Source organism: Pestalotiopsis fici (genome assembly GCF_000516985.1).
Source record: "Pestalotiopsis fici W106-1 unplaced genomic scaffold PFICI_Scf_1, whole genome shotgun sequence".
NCBI classification, from domain to species: domain Eukaryota; kingdom Fungi; phylum Ascomycota; class Sordariomycetes; order Amphisphaeriales; family Sporocadaceae; genus Pestalotiopsis; species Pestalotiopsis fici.
Window position 1 is genome coordinate 3220103 of NW_006917091.1, and position 15930 is coordinate 3236032.

General features: G+C 50.0%; 8 protein-coding genes across 8 annotated transcripts; 4 read left to right on the top strand and 4 right to left on the bottom strand.

Moving 5' to 3' along the window:
- Positions 1-495: 495 nt before the first annotated feature.
- PFICI_00985 (Pre-rRNA-processing protein PNO1) lies at positions 496-1429 on the top strand (the record flags this gene model as incomplete). The annotated part of the gene is made up of 3 exons (XM_007829566.1): positions 496-1051; positions 1143-1204; positions 1259-1429. 3 exons carry the CDS (start codon positions 496-498, stop codon positions 1427-1429), a joined length of 789 nt encoding a protein of 262 aa, XP_007827757.1.
- Positions 1430-1850: 421 nt separating this feature from the next.
- PFICI_00986 (uncharacterized protein) lies at positions 1851-3275 on the bottom strand (the record flags this gene model as incomplete). The annotated part of the gene is made up of 1 exon (XM_007829567.1): positions 1851-3275. The coding sequence occupies one exon, from the start codon at positions 3273-3275 to the stop codon at positions 1851-1853; it is 1425 nt and encodes a 474-aa protein (XP_007827758.1).
- A 637-nt stretch (positions 3276-3912) lies between these two features.
- PFICI_00987 (U6 snRNA-associated Sm-like protein LSm6) lies at positions 3913-4265 on the top strand (the record flags this gene model as incomplete). Its single annotated transcript, XM_007829568.1, has 3 exons — positions 3913-4024; positions 4079-4192; positions 4243-4265. 3 exons carry the CDS (start codon positions 3913-3915, stop codon positions 4263-4265), a joined length of 249 nt encoding a protein of 82 aa, XP_007827759.1.
- Positions 4266-4491: 226 nt separating this feature from the next.
- On the bottom strand, positions 4492-5476 carry PFICI_00988 (uncharacterized protein; the record flags this gene model as incomplete). The annotated part of the gene is made up of 3 exons (XM_007829569.1): positions 4492-4809; positions 4866-5052; positions 5112-5476. 3 exons carry the CDS (start codon positions 5474-5476, stop codon positions 4492-4494), a joined length of 870 nt encoding a protein of 289 aa, XP_007827760.1.
- An 889-nt stretch (positions 5477-6365) lies between these two features.
- On the top strand, positions 6366-7681 carry PFICI_00989 (uncharacterized protein; the record flags this gene model as incomplete). Its single annotated transcript, XM_007829570.1, has 2 exons — positions 6366-6965; positions 7025-7681. The coding sequence occupies 2 exons, from the start codon at positions 6366-6368 to the stop codon at positions 7679-7681; spliced, it is 1257 nt and encodes a 418-aa protein (XP_007827761.1).
- A 250-nt stretch (positions 7682-7931) lies between these two features.
- Positions 7932-8841, bottom strand: PFICI_00990 (uncharacterized protein; the record flags this gene model as incomplete). Its single annotated transcript, XM_007829571.1, has 3 exons — positions 7932-8308; positions 8413-8686; positions 8815-8841. 3 exons carry the CDS (start codon positions 8839-8841, stop codon positions 7932-7934), a joined length of 678 nt encoding a protein of 225 aa, XP_007827762.1.
- A 1478-nt stretch (positions 8842-10319) lies between these two features.
- PFICI_00991 (uncharacterized protein) lies at positions 10320-13510 on the top strand (the record flags this gene model as incomplete). Its single annotated transcript, XM_007829572.1, has 7 exons — positions 10320-11054; positions 11106-11722; positions 11807-12059; positions 12130-12871; positions 13038-13166; positions 13222-13323; positions 13404-13510. The coding sequence occupies 7 exons, from the start codon at positions 10320-10322 to the stop codon at positions 13508-13510; spliced, it is 2685 nt and encodes an 894-aa protein (XP_007827763.1).
- A 104-nt stretch (positions 13511-13614) lies between these two features.
- PFICI_00992 (uncharacterized protein) lies at positions 13615-14661 on the bottom strand (the record flags this gene model as incomplete). The annotated part of the gene is made up of 1 exon (XM_007829573.1): positions 13615-14661. One exon carries the CDS (start codon positions 14659-14661, stop codon positions 13615-13617), a length of 1047 nt encoding a protein of 348 aa, XP_007827764.1.
- Positions 14662-15930: the final 1269 nt, after the last annotated feature.

A 15930-nucleotide genomic window follows, 5' to 3' on the forward strand; every position in this document is an offset into this window, starting at 1 on the left:
CAAGAGCGTATGAGGTGGTGTTGCACCCAAACCACCATTAACGCATGAATGGGAATCAAGGTCGATCAAGGTAGAGTCAGAGAGCAAAATCTCGTCATTAGCATTTCCATGACGCGCTAGCCAATCGACCAAGGCAGGAATTTTGCGCGCGCTGAAGGTGTGCTAAGGGCCCAGACAGGCCTGTGCAGTGCCAGCGGACAGCTCCCAGCCCCTCTGACAGGGGGGATTCTAGTGGTAAACCCCGAAAAGCAGAAGGAAAAAAGCACCGACTTTTTTGATCGTCTTTTTCTTATCACTTATCAGAGCTTTGCCCCACGCCCAAAAATTATTGTCGAGCGGGAAAGCCAAAGCGGTATCGATACCCAGGGAATAATTAAACAACGGTCAGACCCTTACTCTATTGTCAGTGACCGAGTCTTCTCTTTGACGCCTGCCCCCACGACGACAACTACAAGCCAGACACTTGAATATCAGCTTCTTGCGCACGCCGTCAACATGCCTGCCCCAACGGCGCTCAAGGCGCCCATCGAGACCGCCCAAGATGCCCCCGCGGCAGATATCCCCCTCCCAGTGACTGGGACCGAGGACGAGGAGCTCCTCCTCGACGCCGACGCCATGAACACGCTGGACACGACGGCGATCCAGGCGCCCACGGCCGCAAACGCCAACACAGACATGGAGATTGACGAGGAGTCGCGGCCGCAGTTTGCGCCGCAGCGGGACGCCCCGGCGGCGCACCGGATCGAGTCGCGCAAGGTTCCCATCCCGCCGCACCGCATGAGCCCGCTCAAGGCCTCGTGGCCCAAGATTTACCCGCCGCTGGTCGAGCACCTTAAGCTGCAGTGCCGCATGAACGTCAAGTCCAAGGCCGTCGAGTTGCGGACCAGCCGCCACACTGCCGAGGCCGGTGCTCTGCAAAAGGGTGAGGACTTTGTCCGCGCCTTTTGCCTGGGTTTTGATGTCGAGGATGCCATTGCCCTGCTTCGACTCGATGATCTCTATGTCGAGACTTTTGAGATCAAGGATGTCAAGACTCTGAGTGGCGACCACCGTACGTTGACCCTCTTGGTTTGGTCATGGATCGTTATTCCCCACGACCATGGGCACGCTTTGCAAGAAATGCTTTGCTGACAGGGAAATAGTTGCTCGTGCTATTGGTCGTATTGCCGGTGCCCAGGGAAAGACAAAGCACTCTATTGAAAACGTACGTTTGACTCTAGAATCTAGCAAGCAGATTAGGACTGACTTTGGACTATAGGCGAGCCGAACGAGAATTGTCCTTGCGGATAGCAAGATTCACATCCTCGGCGGGTTCAAGAACATTCAGATTGCAAGAGAAAGCATCGTATCGTTGATTCTCGGCAAGCAGCCTGGCAAGGTATACAACGGTCTAAGAATTGTTGCCTCGAGGATGAAGGAGAGATTTTAGAGTGGTCAAAAGGAAAATTTCTGCATGAAATCATTGGTCAGGCGTTTGAGGTGTATGGAGTTTAGAGCGGATTTCCGTCATGGTTGATTCAGACCGACTGGGGAATATCCCATGTGCATATGTCATGCCCGGAAAGATATACTGATTTCAATACCACCAACTTGAAGACAAGATTATTTTGAAATTGCTGCTACAGGACTAAACCAATGCAAAATAAGGGGTATCATTACTATAGTTTACTTCCACAGGGCATGGAAGCTGTAGAGCGAACACTCAACAAATGTGAAATACTCCAATCATCAGTCATAAGGCCAGCACAGATTGCTTTCCCAGAATAAGACACTTGCCTGGAATTCCCTGAAAGCCCCAGTGTTTCGACAACGCTTAAACTCGAAAAACTGCACGCGTCGACATGGAACTGTCAGGGATCCGTGATATGAACCTCCAGAGAGTCCATGTCTTCTACGCCAATACCATCCATCGTCTCTTCTTCCGTGAGAATCTCACCATCGAAATGAAGCTTGATCACCTTTTCATGGTCTAAACCGTGCTTCTTACGGAAAGCCTGGACAACCTTGCCGACTGTGATATCCAGTGGCACGTTGAGCCCCATGTTCTCGTAGTTTCTAGACTTCAAAATGATCCTAATCGATTTTGGAGTCGGGGTCTCTGGTTCAGGTTCTTCCTCGGCCACTGGTTCATCATCGAGCTCGCCCAAGTTGCGCTTACGCTCTCTCTCCTTCTCGAGATTGTGCTTCTCATAAAGCTCTGGAGTCCATGCCTCGAGATGGACCTTGTCCCGGCTAGCGTATACATTTTCAAGTTTTGGTGTTTGGGGAGTAATGTTACCCTGGCTGTCGGGCGTTATGCCCAGTCGCTCGAGTGTGAGGACCTCCTGAATCTTCATCTCTTTCCAGGTGAGGAATACACTGTCAATGATGGCAGGTGTGATTGACGGTAATTCATCGAGCCTTTTCTTGACATAGTTCCTCCAGGCTTCCTTCATCATGCTTATCCTCTTGTTGATCTGGATCTTCACCTTGAGAGGTGGAATACCTGGTAATTTGGATTCTATCATGACTTCAACGGCCGGGACGACCCGAGCCTCTTCAGCCTCGAGCACTGCTCTTCTCTTCATGGCTCGTTCCTGGGCAGAGCGAATGTAGGCAGCTCCAATGTCGTCAGGATCAGGATCGTGCAGGCTACCGTCGACTGGCGTGTCGTCCTCGACGTCGCTGTGGTGCAGAGCTTGCGCCGATGGTGGCACGTCTGAGCCGTTCGTAGGTAGTGGGCTCATCTTTTCCTTGCCCTTGTCCTTTGCTCTTGTTGTTGTAGTTGTAAAGGGGTCGTCATCGTCGCTGTCTAGTGAGATGACCTGGGTCGAGGGTGGCTTGCTTGATCCTAATGACTTTGAGTGTGGCCGCTTCGACTTTTTGATACTGTCTCGTGATCGGCTCGGCGACTGTGTGCTGCTGAATCGAGACGACTTGCGGGAAGATGGGGTGGGAGAATTGATCTCGCTGTCATCTTCGTCGTCCGAAAGTGACATGCGATGTCGTTTGGAGCCTCGTCGGGGCGTTGAATTTGTTCCAGACTTGGATGACTTTCTCGAGAGCTGCTCCTTGGCTTCATTGTCTGCATCTGCATTATTCTTCTCCCGGCGTGCCTTTTCCTGAAGAGCTGCTTTCTCAGCGGCTTTTCTCTCGGCATCCTCAAAGTACTTGTTGGAACGCTTGCGGAACATGCTAGTGGAATCATCGTCTGTAGTCTTGTTCTCTGCAGGCGTATCGGAATTCCGAGGAGCTGCTCGCTTCTTGAATGGAAGAACTCGCTTGGGTTTCTCCATTTTGCTGGTAGCTAGGGGCAGAGGGCCCTTTTGTGCGAGTTTGAATTCGTTGTTATTTGGCGATCAGTTAAAGACAGCTGCTGAAGCTATTTCTGAAGCCGTGATTGCGACAGGACTAGGCGCAGCTGTTCAAGTAGAGCAGCAGCTCGATCAAAGTCGAATCGTAGGATCAATAGGTGTATTTGGATGGAAACAAAAAGGGTTGGCGAACCCTCTTGGGGATGATGGATACGCCAAACAGGCACCCCAACCGGAACGCGACGAGGCCAAACAAAATAATTCCAAGCGTCGCGATGCTTTTTTGAATTTCTTCAACGCGAGGTACAAGAGAGCCGCGATTGCCCCACAGCTAAATTGATGTTCAGGGTGGGGCAAGATGGGAAAGTTACACTGTGCAACGGTTAACAAGACAAGTGGGATGCGGAAAGTGCCCGCCTTTTTTCAAGTCTGCGGGTGCTGGGCAATCGTCAAGGCAGAGAGGCTTTAGTGGGGCCTTGCCAACCAACCCTCATCAGGATTCAGACATATCAAATACATACAAGCCTCAGACACGCGCAAGACGACAATTTGATTCCAGAGACCTAGAGAGAAGCTTTCAGATTTGGTCCTCACCACCAAGCACACGTTTGACCTCAACATGGAGAACGGAACCGTCACCCAAGGCGATGGAAGGGATCCTTCAGGTTTCCTGTCCGAACTTCATGGCAACCCCGTGACCGTCAAGCTCAACTCTGGCGTCGTCTACAAGGGTTGGTTGACTCGCATGACCTTGTGGTCTGAGCTGTGCTAACATTGAGACGTAGGAGAGCTTCAGTCCGTTGATGGATACATGAACATTGCACTGGAAAAGACGGAAGAGTACGTCAATGGCGTAAAGCGGAGGACATACGGAGACGCCTTTGTCAGGGGTAACAACGGTGAGTAAGCCAACTGATGCGGTAAATTCGTTGCTGACTTTTCTTCATAGTAATGTACATCTCGGCGGATTGATTCAAGATCTAGGCACAAATAGAACTCGACGATCCAGTACAGAAGCCTTTATGAACAGGTCTCACAAGAGGGTTGCGTAGAAAGCAGTCAATGAGATTACATGCACATGCAGGCATCAACAACTGTGGGCCAAAGTAAATGATATTCTTCAAATTCATAAATCCATCAGCTAAATGCTGCGAGGGTATCTTGATGATAGGAACATGGCAGACGAACAATACAAGGTCTAGATTCTGTCCGTCCATGCAAAATAGGTCACACCGTGAGCAGCAATCTCGCCCTTTTCATTCCTCTCGACATCATCACTAGCAAGCGCCTCCTTGAAAACCTTGATCGCATTCTCCCGCTCCTCGCCCTTGAGTATGGCGATCTGGCTGAGTGTACTGATGCGTGCCCACAAGGCGTCTTCGCTTAACCAGACTGTCCACTTGACCGAATCCTCGCCGAGAGGCAGTGAAAACTTGGGGAGATGATCCAGAAAAGTGTCCTTGACAACTTGAAAGGGATTACCGGGAGCCTGCTTTTCAAAGACCTCCTTCCATTTCTTGGAGTACATGTCAGCTTGTGAAATCTACTTGAGAGCTGAACACGATCACTTACCATGTGCCTAAACCTCGAGTGGCCGTCATCAAGAGACCAGACAAAGTCATTCAACTTTTGTTCCCACTTGGTCGAAGCCTCCCAACCCTTTGGGTTGTTGTAATTGTCAATGTTCCAAATCATTCCAAAAACCGCTCCTGGTTTCAGTACGCGGTGTATCTCGCTCAATGCCTCGGGTGTAGCAAACCTATCGTGTTGTGTCAGTACCTTGAAGACACGGTAACAAGTGACCATGGTTGGCTTTACCAATGGAATGCCTGAGCCGCAATGCAGGCATCACCCCATTCATTTTCCACAGGCATCTTGCTGGCCGAGCCATTGATGACTTCAACGGCGGGCAAGTCCTTTTCAGCCAGTTTCTGCCTCATGGTCTCATGGGGCTCGATAGCCTTGACCAGAAATCGCTCCGGCTGGTTGGCAAGCAGCTCGGTAAACTTGCCTGTTCCCGAAGCAATTTCGACGACTCTGGCATCTGAGGTGCCCTTGAGCTTCATTCCATCAAAGAACTTTTCGACAGCGTCGGCAGGGTACGATGGCCGGTAGGCATCATAGGCGTTTGCGTCCTTGAAGCCCTCGGCTGCCGCTACCGGTAGCTGGGTTGCAGAGGCCATGTTGCGATTTTGTACCTTTTATAGCGTCGTCTGTCGCGGTGAGGTTCTGGAAGGGCGCTCTGATATTGATGTAGGTTGTTATGATGGTTCTAGACAGGAGTCGTACGTTGAGATGAAATGTAATGATTTGGTCGACCAATTACATCATAAGTCTCTACGGCCTGAGCTCACGATGGCCAGGGATGGGCTTACCGGCACACTAGGGTGGGCTGCCGTCTTTAATATCCTGGGGATCCGCCTGTCAGTGGAATGAGCTTCTTTTTATTGCAAAGAGATATAGAAGATTGTATCTATACAATTTCTTTTGCTTTTGCATCTTGGACAATATGATTATACCGAGTGCATTACCACTCACAATTAAATTTATTGACCATATGAATCTTGACAGGAGGAGCAGATAATGCCTGGAGTTGAAGTCAGCAAACATGCTCCAGGGCTATACTTTGTACATACAAGCGATGCTCTCCCGGCGCCCCGCCGAGCCCCGTATTAGCTGTACGCACCGCCCCTGCCACCAGACCTGGCCAGGTTAGCATGCTTCCCCAGCGATCTACGCTGTACCCGGCCACGCAAGCAATTCGACATCCAGGGTCGTCATGTTCCCAGCTCCTTTGCCTGTCTTTGATACATCCACACGTGGACGTGTAGACGCCTCAATTGCGATCCTGTCTGCTGCTGACATCTCCTGAAATTCTTGGCTTTCCCGAACCGTCTCTTCCATGGCCTTAATATTTTAACATTTTCCTGCATTGTAAACTCCAGGAGCACGGAGACGCTGCAAAACCTTGCTCATCATGAGATAGTGCACCTTTACCAATAGCTCCTTATTGCTTCTATTTCCTTCCTTTTCTTCGCTTCATAGTCGCTCCTTATTCTATACGTGTTCTCCATGATTGTCAGCTACCGGCGCTTCCGGCGCTTCTACCTGCGACCGGCCATCTACATCTTCACCTTTCTCTTCCTCCTCGATGCGATCCGTCTCGTGTCCCGCCGACCGGTAACCCACAGGTCTCCCCTGAAGCAGCGCCGAGCGCACGTGCCGGGTGTAAACGAAACGTCGGTATACATTGTCTCGGTACACAGGAATACAGAGGTGATACAGCGGTCGGCATGGAACGAGGCCGTGTTGGCGCTGGTGGACTACCTGGGTGCTGAGAACGTGCACTTTTCCGCCGTCGAGTCCGGGTCGCAGGAGGGCACGAAAGATGCCTTGATGGAGCTCAAGGACGGCCTGGACCAGCGAGGCGCGTCGAATGATATAAGCCTGGGCATGACAGTCTGGGAACAGCTCGACGAAATCGATGCGCGCCCGCCGCCGGGCTCCAACGAACCGGGATGGATCTGGAACAAGGCCGAGGACCAGTTTGAGCTGCGGCGCATACCGTACCTGTCCAAAGTACGGAATCAAGCCATGGAGCCACTTGACCGGTTGGTGGCTGAAGGCCGGCGCTTCGACAAGGTCTTGTGGTTGAACGATGTGGTTTTCGACGTGAGTTGCACCAAGCACTTTTTCTCTGGAGAGGCCAAAGGTATTAACATGACACAAAGGCCCAGGACATACAGACCCTATTCGATACGCGCGATGGTGACTATGCTGCTGCTTGCTCCATGGACTACAAGGCGTCGCCTACCTACTACGACACCTTTGCTCTTCGAGACGACTTGGGATTGAAAACGGCTTCGCTTTACTGGCCTTGGTTTCAATCACCGAAAGCAAAGGCTTCGGCACTACAAAATGAACCCATCAAGGTGGTTTCTTGCTGGAACGGGATTGTGGTCTTTGATGCGGCCCCATTTTACGCAGACCCTCCGCTCAGATTTCGTGGCATCGATGACAGCCTGGCAGAATATCATCTCGAGGGCTCTGAATGCTGTCTCATTCATGCAGATAATTTCTTGTCATCATTCAAGGGCGTATGGTTAAACCCCAATGTCCGGGTAGGGTATAGTGTCAAGGCGTACAACAAAATCATAGCAGATGTATTTCCCACGCCATTTTGGACTATTGTGGGAGGATGGGCGAATCGAATCATGAGCTGGAGAATTGGCTTTCAGACTTCGTTGGAATCCCGCGTCGTTCATAAAAGGATAGAAGAATGGGCCGCGGAAACCCCTGCAGGAGAGCTGCCACGATACGAGCCAGGAGAAGCGTGTCTTATCAACGAGATGCAAATCATGTGGTCTAACGGATGGAAGCATCTCTAACATGGAACGGGTTAAAATCAAAAGCATTGGGACATGGCGTTAAACAATACCCAGCAAATTCAAGATTAACAGTGGCTGTCGGTTATGCCTCAAGGCAATATGCTTATTCTTCCTCATGTAAAGTTGATATTCCGTGACATGTACAGTATACACGGTTGTATGATAATTCCCAACGCCAAACATGATTTAAACCCAATCGACAGGCCAGATGCGGTATTCCAGACTTGATCGTAATACACAAGAATCCCCCTTATTTGTTGTGCCAGATGAAATTCCTCAAACAGTCCCAGTTATCGCTCTCCTTGTAGATATAGTTCATGCTGCTCTTGAGACTGGGCTGGAGATCCTCGGGGTAGTAGCGGAACAGGTGCATAACCATGGCCCAACTGAGCGAGGCAAAGACGGGCCAGGCATAGTAGCTAACCTGAGCCGAGGTACCAGGCTCGGAGACGAGGGGGAGGCCGTTGCCGGGCTGGACGGCCAGACGCGCGAGCGCCAGCACCACGCGCGCAAACACGTAAATGACAATCTGTTGGTTGACCGACGAGATCTTGCCCGAGCGAGGAGACCGCCCGCCAAAGACGAAATAGCCGCCAACCAGACCGGCGAGGAAAGTGTCGAATTTGCCTGGAGGAGACACAATGTTAGTCTTGTCCTGTCTTTTTTCTGAGTCCAATTCCACCACATATCTTTACCACACATCTCCCACCATGGAAACAGGGGAAACTCACCCTCCTTGCCCGGCGTGCTGCCGTACCACTTTAGCAAATAGCACACGGTCTTGTAAATGGTCGCAAACTTGGCGAGGTTGCGGGCGTGGGTGCGCGTGGCGCGAAAGACGAGGTCGACCTTTTGCCTAAAGCTTCCGGAGCGGAACAGGAAGACCATGACGAGCGCGTGCGGGAAGCGCACCTTGGCTCCGTAGACGGCGCCATTGCGCGCGCCCTTGACAATGGCGAGCAGGTCGCGGTTGGCCGGGTCGAGGATGATGCGGTTCAAGGTTTCCTGTTATTTTGCAATTGTGTTAGATACTTTTTTTTCTTGTCGTGCCATTGCTTTCTCACGGGACCCGAGCAGAGAAACAAGACGTTTCTCGTGCGCAAATCTTGCGAGGCGCAGTGTTGAAGGCGTACCTTGAAGGACTCGAGAGCGTGCGACATTGTGCCGAGGCTATTTGGCGACAGCGGGAACGACGGGCGGTAGGCGCTGGATGAGAGGGCGCGGAGAGAAAGAGTGACGGTCGCTATACGCTCATCGGGGTTGCGCCTATTGAGTAGTGATTAACCTGGAAATAGTCTCGAGTTGGTAAAAGTGAACAGCCTGTGTACAAGGAAAAAGAGGAGAGAAGAAGGAAGAAGACACATTCAATCATGGGATTGTCACATCTCGGCATCATGTCTCGTCTCCAGCAATGCAAATGGAGCTCGGCTTTCCTGAAAAGCTGGGGAATGGCCGCTAAGAAACGCTGAACCCCACAAGTCCAGCGTGGTATGACGCCAATGGCGTGTCCCTTAATTGGCTGTTGCTAGTGATTAATTGTCCGTCACAAGAACTGATTGTTCGGCATGTGAAAGTCCAGTCGGTGTCTGACAAGAAAACATGAGACAGATCTGCCATCTTGTCAATTCCCCGGATCTATTCCGTTCAGGACTAGGATCTAGGTCGCAGCAGCATGAGTCGCACAACCTAACACCATTCATATGGCGTGCTTATTGGTGCATAGTATCAAAGCTTGTTGTTTAAGACAGTTGGATTGTATAGCCCTGCGAGAATATGGTTTGTTTCTTGCAGCCGTCACGAATATAGTCGGTGCTTCAGCAGGCAATAGTCTTGATATCATTCCATACGTGTACTCGCATCTTCAACGGTCAATGGATGCATGTTTGGCATTCTCCTGCAGGAACTCGAATATGCTGCAAACATGCAGACGGGCACGGGCATTGGTCCTTGCACTACATTTGCTCATGTCCTAGCCCGTCCTTCCAGGTTGGATTCAACGGGTAGGTCATCGTGAGTGGCGCATCTGCAAAGAAAGACAGCTCGGTGAGCTGAATTCGGACAGTACATCGCTAACAAGTGGCTTCTCCAAGCATTTGTCAGTGGTTGGTCCTACGCAGGGGTGCTCTAGCCAGACGTCCCTTATCTATGCACAGCATTTACACGATATCTCCCGCCAACCCACCCCCTACCTATCTTGAAGCTGCTCTGACAGGCGTTGAGCTCAGCCGCACTTGGACAGCTCAAGTGACCCTCGGAATGGTCTCGGCGCCCGATATGGCTCATCGGCACACTGCGAAATGCGATTCCTCTGGTAGAGGTGTGCTGTGAAGAGCCAGCCTTATGGTGCCAGGAAGGAGAAATATGACAGCCAACTGGCATCTTTATCGCCTCCTCACGTTACACGCGAGATAGACGGCCAAGGGTTCCAGCCACTGCACTCATCCTGCATAGTCAGTCGTTTCTGCTCCATGAACTGCTCATGATCAGTGCTCTCATCAGTGGTTTGCCCTGGACACGACCCTCTCTAGATTTTCATCTTAAACAAGTCCTCTTCTCCCTCTTGACGATTTTTCGAATTGACACTTTTACAATTTGCTCATCTTTTTGTCATGTAGCGCCGTACAAAGCAGAAAAGACCATGAGGTTGAGGCTTGTCTGCGCGCTACTCGCGGCCTCAGCCGCAGCGGCTATCGCGCAAACAACAAAAACATCAAACAACGATACATTAATTCTCTCTCAACTGGCCAATATATTCTGGCAACTTGGAGATCTCAAAGTACCCGCCCCAAACTCACATAAAAATGTGTATATCGGCTACCAAAATCAAACATATTGTTGTCTCGAGGCTGTAAGGGCTGCCCTCACTATAGTAGATGGCAACCTGGCCATGAATAACTCATCTCCCTTCATCAATGCGACCCTCGATGATTTTGTCCAGCGTGCGGCACACTCGAATCAGTTTCCGTGTGACGCGACATACAATGGCAATCCTAAAGGTGCACCACTTGTCGAGGTGCCATATTCTTGGTGGACAGAAAAATGTCCCGGTTGGCAGTTAAACGACCGAAGCAACTTGGAATCATGGCTTCAACCACTGAGTGGGTTTTTGATCCCGGCAGTGCCTCTGATATTCAGTATTCCTCGTCGCAGAAAACTCGAGATATATCGCCAATTTTTCACCGCTGACTTGTCCGGCGTCAAGGGCTATCTAGCTGCGCCGTTGGGCGCACTGGGAGCTGCCTTGATCGTTATTTTGGACACGCTAATTTGGCTCTCGACCTGCTTTGCCTTTGCTGCACCCATGATACTCAGTGGTTTATACGAAGCCCTCTTGGATAAGAGAATGCTCGACTTTCTCAAGGAAAAGATGACTGTCAGTAATGGAAATCTTGTCGTGCTAGAACGAGTACTGATTATGCTCTAGAACAAGCATCTCACTCTGGACATGAGAGCACGCTGTCTAATGGTTGTTCTTATTGGAAATCTTGACATCGCCTTGGACAAGGAAGAAGAAGAGTACCCCGGAGCACTGCGGCCAAAAATATCCAACAGGGTCATTGAAGGGCAGCCTCCTATCCCGTTGGAAAATCTGCCCGATCCGGAGATTGTGGGCGAAGACAAGATTGCTCCGCGGACGCCAGAACCACCACCCGAGATAGGAATCGAGGAACCCTCTCAGCCAGACGAGGATGACTGGCCCGCGATAAACGAACGTGGAAATGAATTGCCGCGGAGAAAATCAACAGCTAGAACCCTGTCCATCTCTCCAATGGCCGTTCAAACATTTGGTCCCTTGTCACCAACCAGCACAATCCAAACCAAAGACCGACCAGTCGACCCGCATGAGCCTCCAGGCTTCAGGCGTATCCAGTATCCAGCACAAACGGGTGTGCACCGGAGACCGACCGTTCAAGAAGCCGCAAGTCCTTGGCGACACATGGAGAACCTTTTGTACGAGATTCGTCTCTATGACGATGAAGATCGCTCTCGTGGCGAGTTTCCCCGCCAATGGCCAAAGCATGCCTGTACTGATCGCATGTGGTAAGTAAAGTCTACCATCATTTCTATCCCCTTGCATGTTGGATTTATGTTGTTGAGACTGAATGGGCTAACGTTTAATGCTAGTGACATGCGAGATCACGTAGAAAGACCTCGTACTAGAGATCACATTTTCGAGAGCTTCGTCGCCAAGACTAGAACTCGTCTCCGGACCATGCTTCACTGCCAGTACTCTTTTGGTACCATCGTTGGGGCACCGGTAATTTTCTTCTTGGGTGGTTTTATATTTGCTCTATTAAGCAGTCTTGAAGAGCTGGGCGATGAAGATATTGCCGAGGCCTTGGCTTTTGGGCAGTGGTACATGATTATTCCTCATATTGTGAGTTTCCAGATGAATTTCACATCTTGCTCAGATCCCAATGCTGTCGACGATTACTAAGTCTTTACAGTCAATCATTTCAGGTCTCTTGCTAGCAGGAAACAACCCCAATATCCTGGAAGGCGTCTTTGCGACTGAACGCGACGAAGAGGTCGACACTATACACTTTTTTGGCCTTCGATTTGGTCTAGCATTTCCAAGTTGTTATAAAACTGCTTGGCAATGGAGACGAGGACATGTCAAGAAGGGGTGGATCAACAAAATCATTGACACGTATGGTACCCGCCGAGACGTGGACTATAATGGAAACATTGAGCCCGACGACGACATGGAAGATTTACGCACAAGGACGAACCTGGTATTCTTTGATTGGGTTTTTATACTGGCCATCATGTCCCTGCTGATTTATGTCCCATTTATCCTCGCTTTCCTGACCTCTTACTTTACCCCTCCAATCGGACTGGCTTGTCGATCTCTCACCTCGAGTGTCTACGCTTGTAGCCAGGCGGGTCAAATCATTCTCTGGTTCTGGTCCAACACTGGAAGTCCATTGGAAATGGGAAATGGTCAGCGATTCAAGCTGCTCGACTTTGCCAGGCGTGGTGGCTGGCTCGACAGAACCGGTTTCTTCAAGGCATCTTCTGTCAGTTGGCTGACTAGAGCGAATCCAGACTGGAACTCTCGTAAGCCCTGGCTCCTCTTGAGATCGAAGCGGACGTGGACAGTCAGAATGCTATGGTGTGTTCTATACCACGTATTATTTGTGGTTTTCGGAATTGGTGCCGTCTTTTCGGTACTTGGTGGAACCATTAGTAAGCAACTTCCGATGTCATTTCTTCCCTTCTCTGGGTTGTCTTATGAGCGATCATTACCCAAATTGGTGCTGCAAGAGAGCAGACTCAGACAAACTGCTCAAAAGAGATCCTTCAAACTCATTTATCTACCTCAATGGGCAATTGCTAACACATGTTGTTGTAGTGCAACTCATGGGTGTCTATTCGGCCAATATCTGTGAGATTAAAGCTATTTACTGGTTTTCATCGTACGCAGACCGTCCGCAAGTGATCGTCTCAAAGAATACTGAGGCGGCCATTCGTGCAGCTGAGCGTGAGTTTATTCTGAATTCATTGAGAATGTCCATTAAAGCCGCTGACATGAATAGAATACTGGGAGCCATGCGCAATTACTGCCATTGTTTTTCTCGCTGTGGTCAGCTTCATCGGCTGGTGGTATCAAAGACGGATGCGAGATGTTTTTGCTGATCGTAAGTTATTCTTTGAAATATTTTTCACCTCCTGGATGTTACAATGGCCAGAATGATGCTAATATTCATTTTTCATACAGTTGTTCGAAATATCGATGCACCAAAATATGATCGGGATGATACACGCTTGGCACGGCCTCTGTCGGATAGACGACCAAGAGATTTTGAAGGTATCACTGTTGGATAATGGAAAGGATATATATCGTCATGAATTATGAGACAAGTTGAATTTGGTCTATATTTTTAAGTCTAGTTACCACGTGATACCTCGAAACACTTTGCATCTGTCGTCTAGTGTGATAGCGGCTTGGTTCTATCCCATTCCCTGCCCAGCAGCCAAGAAAGAGCATCCATGGTTTTCTCCTTTATCTCTTGCGTATGCGCGGGATCAAAGATGAGATTGCACCAACATGCATGGTCATATCCGATCATCATGTCAAACTTGGTCTCCGCAATACCTCTGGCGCTCAGCATGCGCTCATAAATCACTCCGTCATCACGCAGCATATCCAGCTCACCAAATTGCACATAGACCTTGGGTGGGTGGAGGCCGGAAAGCCTGCTCCAATCGAGATTGAATGGCGAAAACCACGGCGAATGGATATCCGGCTGGTATATCAGTCTAGTCTCGGCCAAGCTCCGGGCATTGATGAACGGGGCGTCGGCGTGCTCCTCATGAGACTTGAAGAGGTCAACGTACTCGGCAGGGACAATTTCGGCATCCAGAAGCAAGGGAATCGCGATAAAGAGGCCCGTGATATCCGAGGCGATCTTGGGCAGGCCCTCGATCAGATCATGGTGCTGTCCCGCCTTGACGGTGCTGTCGATGCCGGCAATGACGGCCGAAAGGTTCGCGCCGGCACTGGCACCCCCCAGTACAAAGCCCAGCTGCGGGTCAACCTCTAGTCCCTCGGCTCGGAGCACAGTGTCATTGATATTACTGGGGTTGGATAGCCATGAAACAACCTCCCAGGCGCTGCGAGGTCCGGCAGGAAAGGGGTACTTGGAAGCCAGCTTGTACTCGATGGACACGACGACGGCATTAAAGTGTGACGCCGTGGCCCGGCCGGGAGAAAGGAATTGTTTTGGGCTGCAATAAGTGAAACTGCCGCCGTGGATGAATACCACGAGGGGACACTTTTTGATGTCTTGACCGGGAGAGATGGCAGGTCTGATGAGGATGCTGTGACTGACGAATCCATCCTGTAGGGGGATTTCTATGATTGATTCTCTGAGGTCAGAGGGGACGGGACCGAGTATGTCGAGGGATTGTTGCTCAAACTCTAGCACTTGTTTCTCTGTAGCCGCAATCTGATCGGGGTTAATTGATGCCGCCATTTTGAAAGTTGAAGGAGAAATCTGAGCAAATTCTTTTATTGCTTCGACTTTGGTTTGTGTGCGGAATAGTATGAATTGCGCCGGTGAATGTACAAGCACAGCAAATCCCCCCAATAAAAGTTAGAATTTTCAAAGATTTATATATCCAAAAGGCCTTATAGTGCCTTTCTTGATGTTTGATTTCAATCAGCATATTACAAATACGTCTATATCATATCGGCGTTATTCTTGTCGTTATTGTTGGCGCTATTTCGCTGATCATCCTGGTATAAACATGATAATTTCCCAATTACGCTTCAGCCAATAGGATTGCATCATTTCAGGCAAGGTCATGTCTTTCCAAGCAACCATTCTGTGCAGCCAAAAGCGGTGCTGGCCAGCTCTTACAAGCCAAGGATATGAGATCTAGCTAGATCTGTCAGTGGTATCCATAAACATGCTCGGAGAATCGGCGTGAGTCACACGAGAATGGAGCTGCTACTGTCAAAACACCGGGATCTTGCAATACCTCAAAGTCTCACGAGCACAAGATGGAGATGGGTGACAGAATTAGCGCTCTCGTCGAATGTTGGGTGCTGTGCCACAAGGGCCTAGAGCCTAATGTAGTTGGGACGTTGTGCTGGGCTTATCGTGACTCGCTAGAGCATTCAAAACACGCTGCGTCCAATTACAATAGAGTTTAGGAGCCACTCTATGATCCGTCTGCATCGGACTTAACACTCGGCACAATACGATACTCCCCTTGCTTTTAAAGTCCTTCGAAGCCAGGCCAATGCTTTATAATCGACGTTCGTCAGGTTATTGAATTGTGCCGGGAGGCCGACTCTCTTTCGTTGCTTCTTCTCTTTTCTTCAGCCCCCACGTCCGGGGTCTGCCGAGGCGTTCTTGGGCATGTCCAGTGCACAGCCGCAATGCTGCATCCGAACCCATCATTCCCATCTGGTAAGCTGCCGTTACATATCAACGTATATTCATATTCAATTTGTTTTTCAAAGTCTTATTTCTTCAGTATGCGATGCGCCACTTGGGGCATATCAGTACGACGATCCGTATACAGCCATGACAACCTCATGAAGGCTATGTACTGGGAAAACGGCAAGGGCTCTTGCTTCCCGTCTTTGCGCATGTTGATTTTCACATTGAAAAGAGCATTTGGACATTTTCTTCATTCTTCTCAATATGCTTGTCCCGATTTATAACCAATTAGCATTATGCTTTGTTATTCATGTTGTCGGGGGTTGGACCCGCCTCGTCAGCTTGCCTATCTAC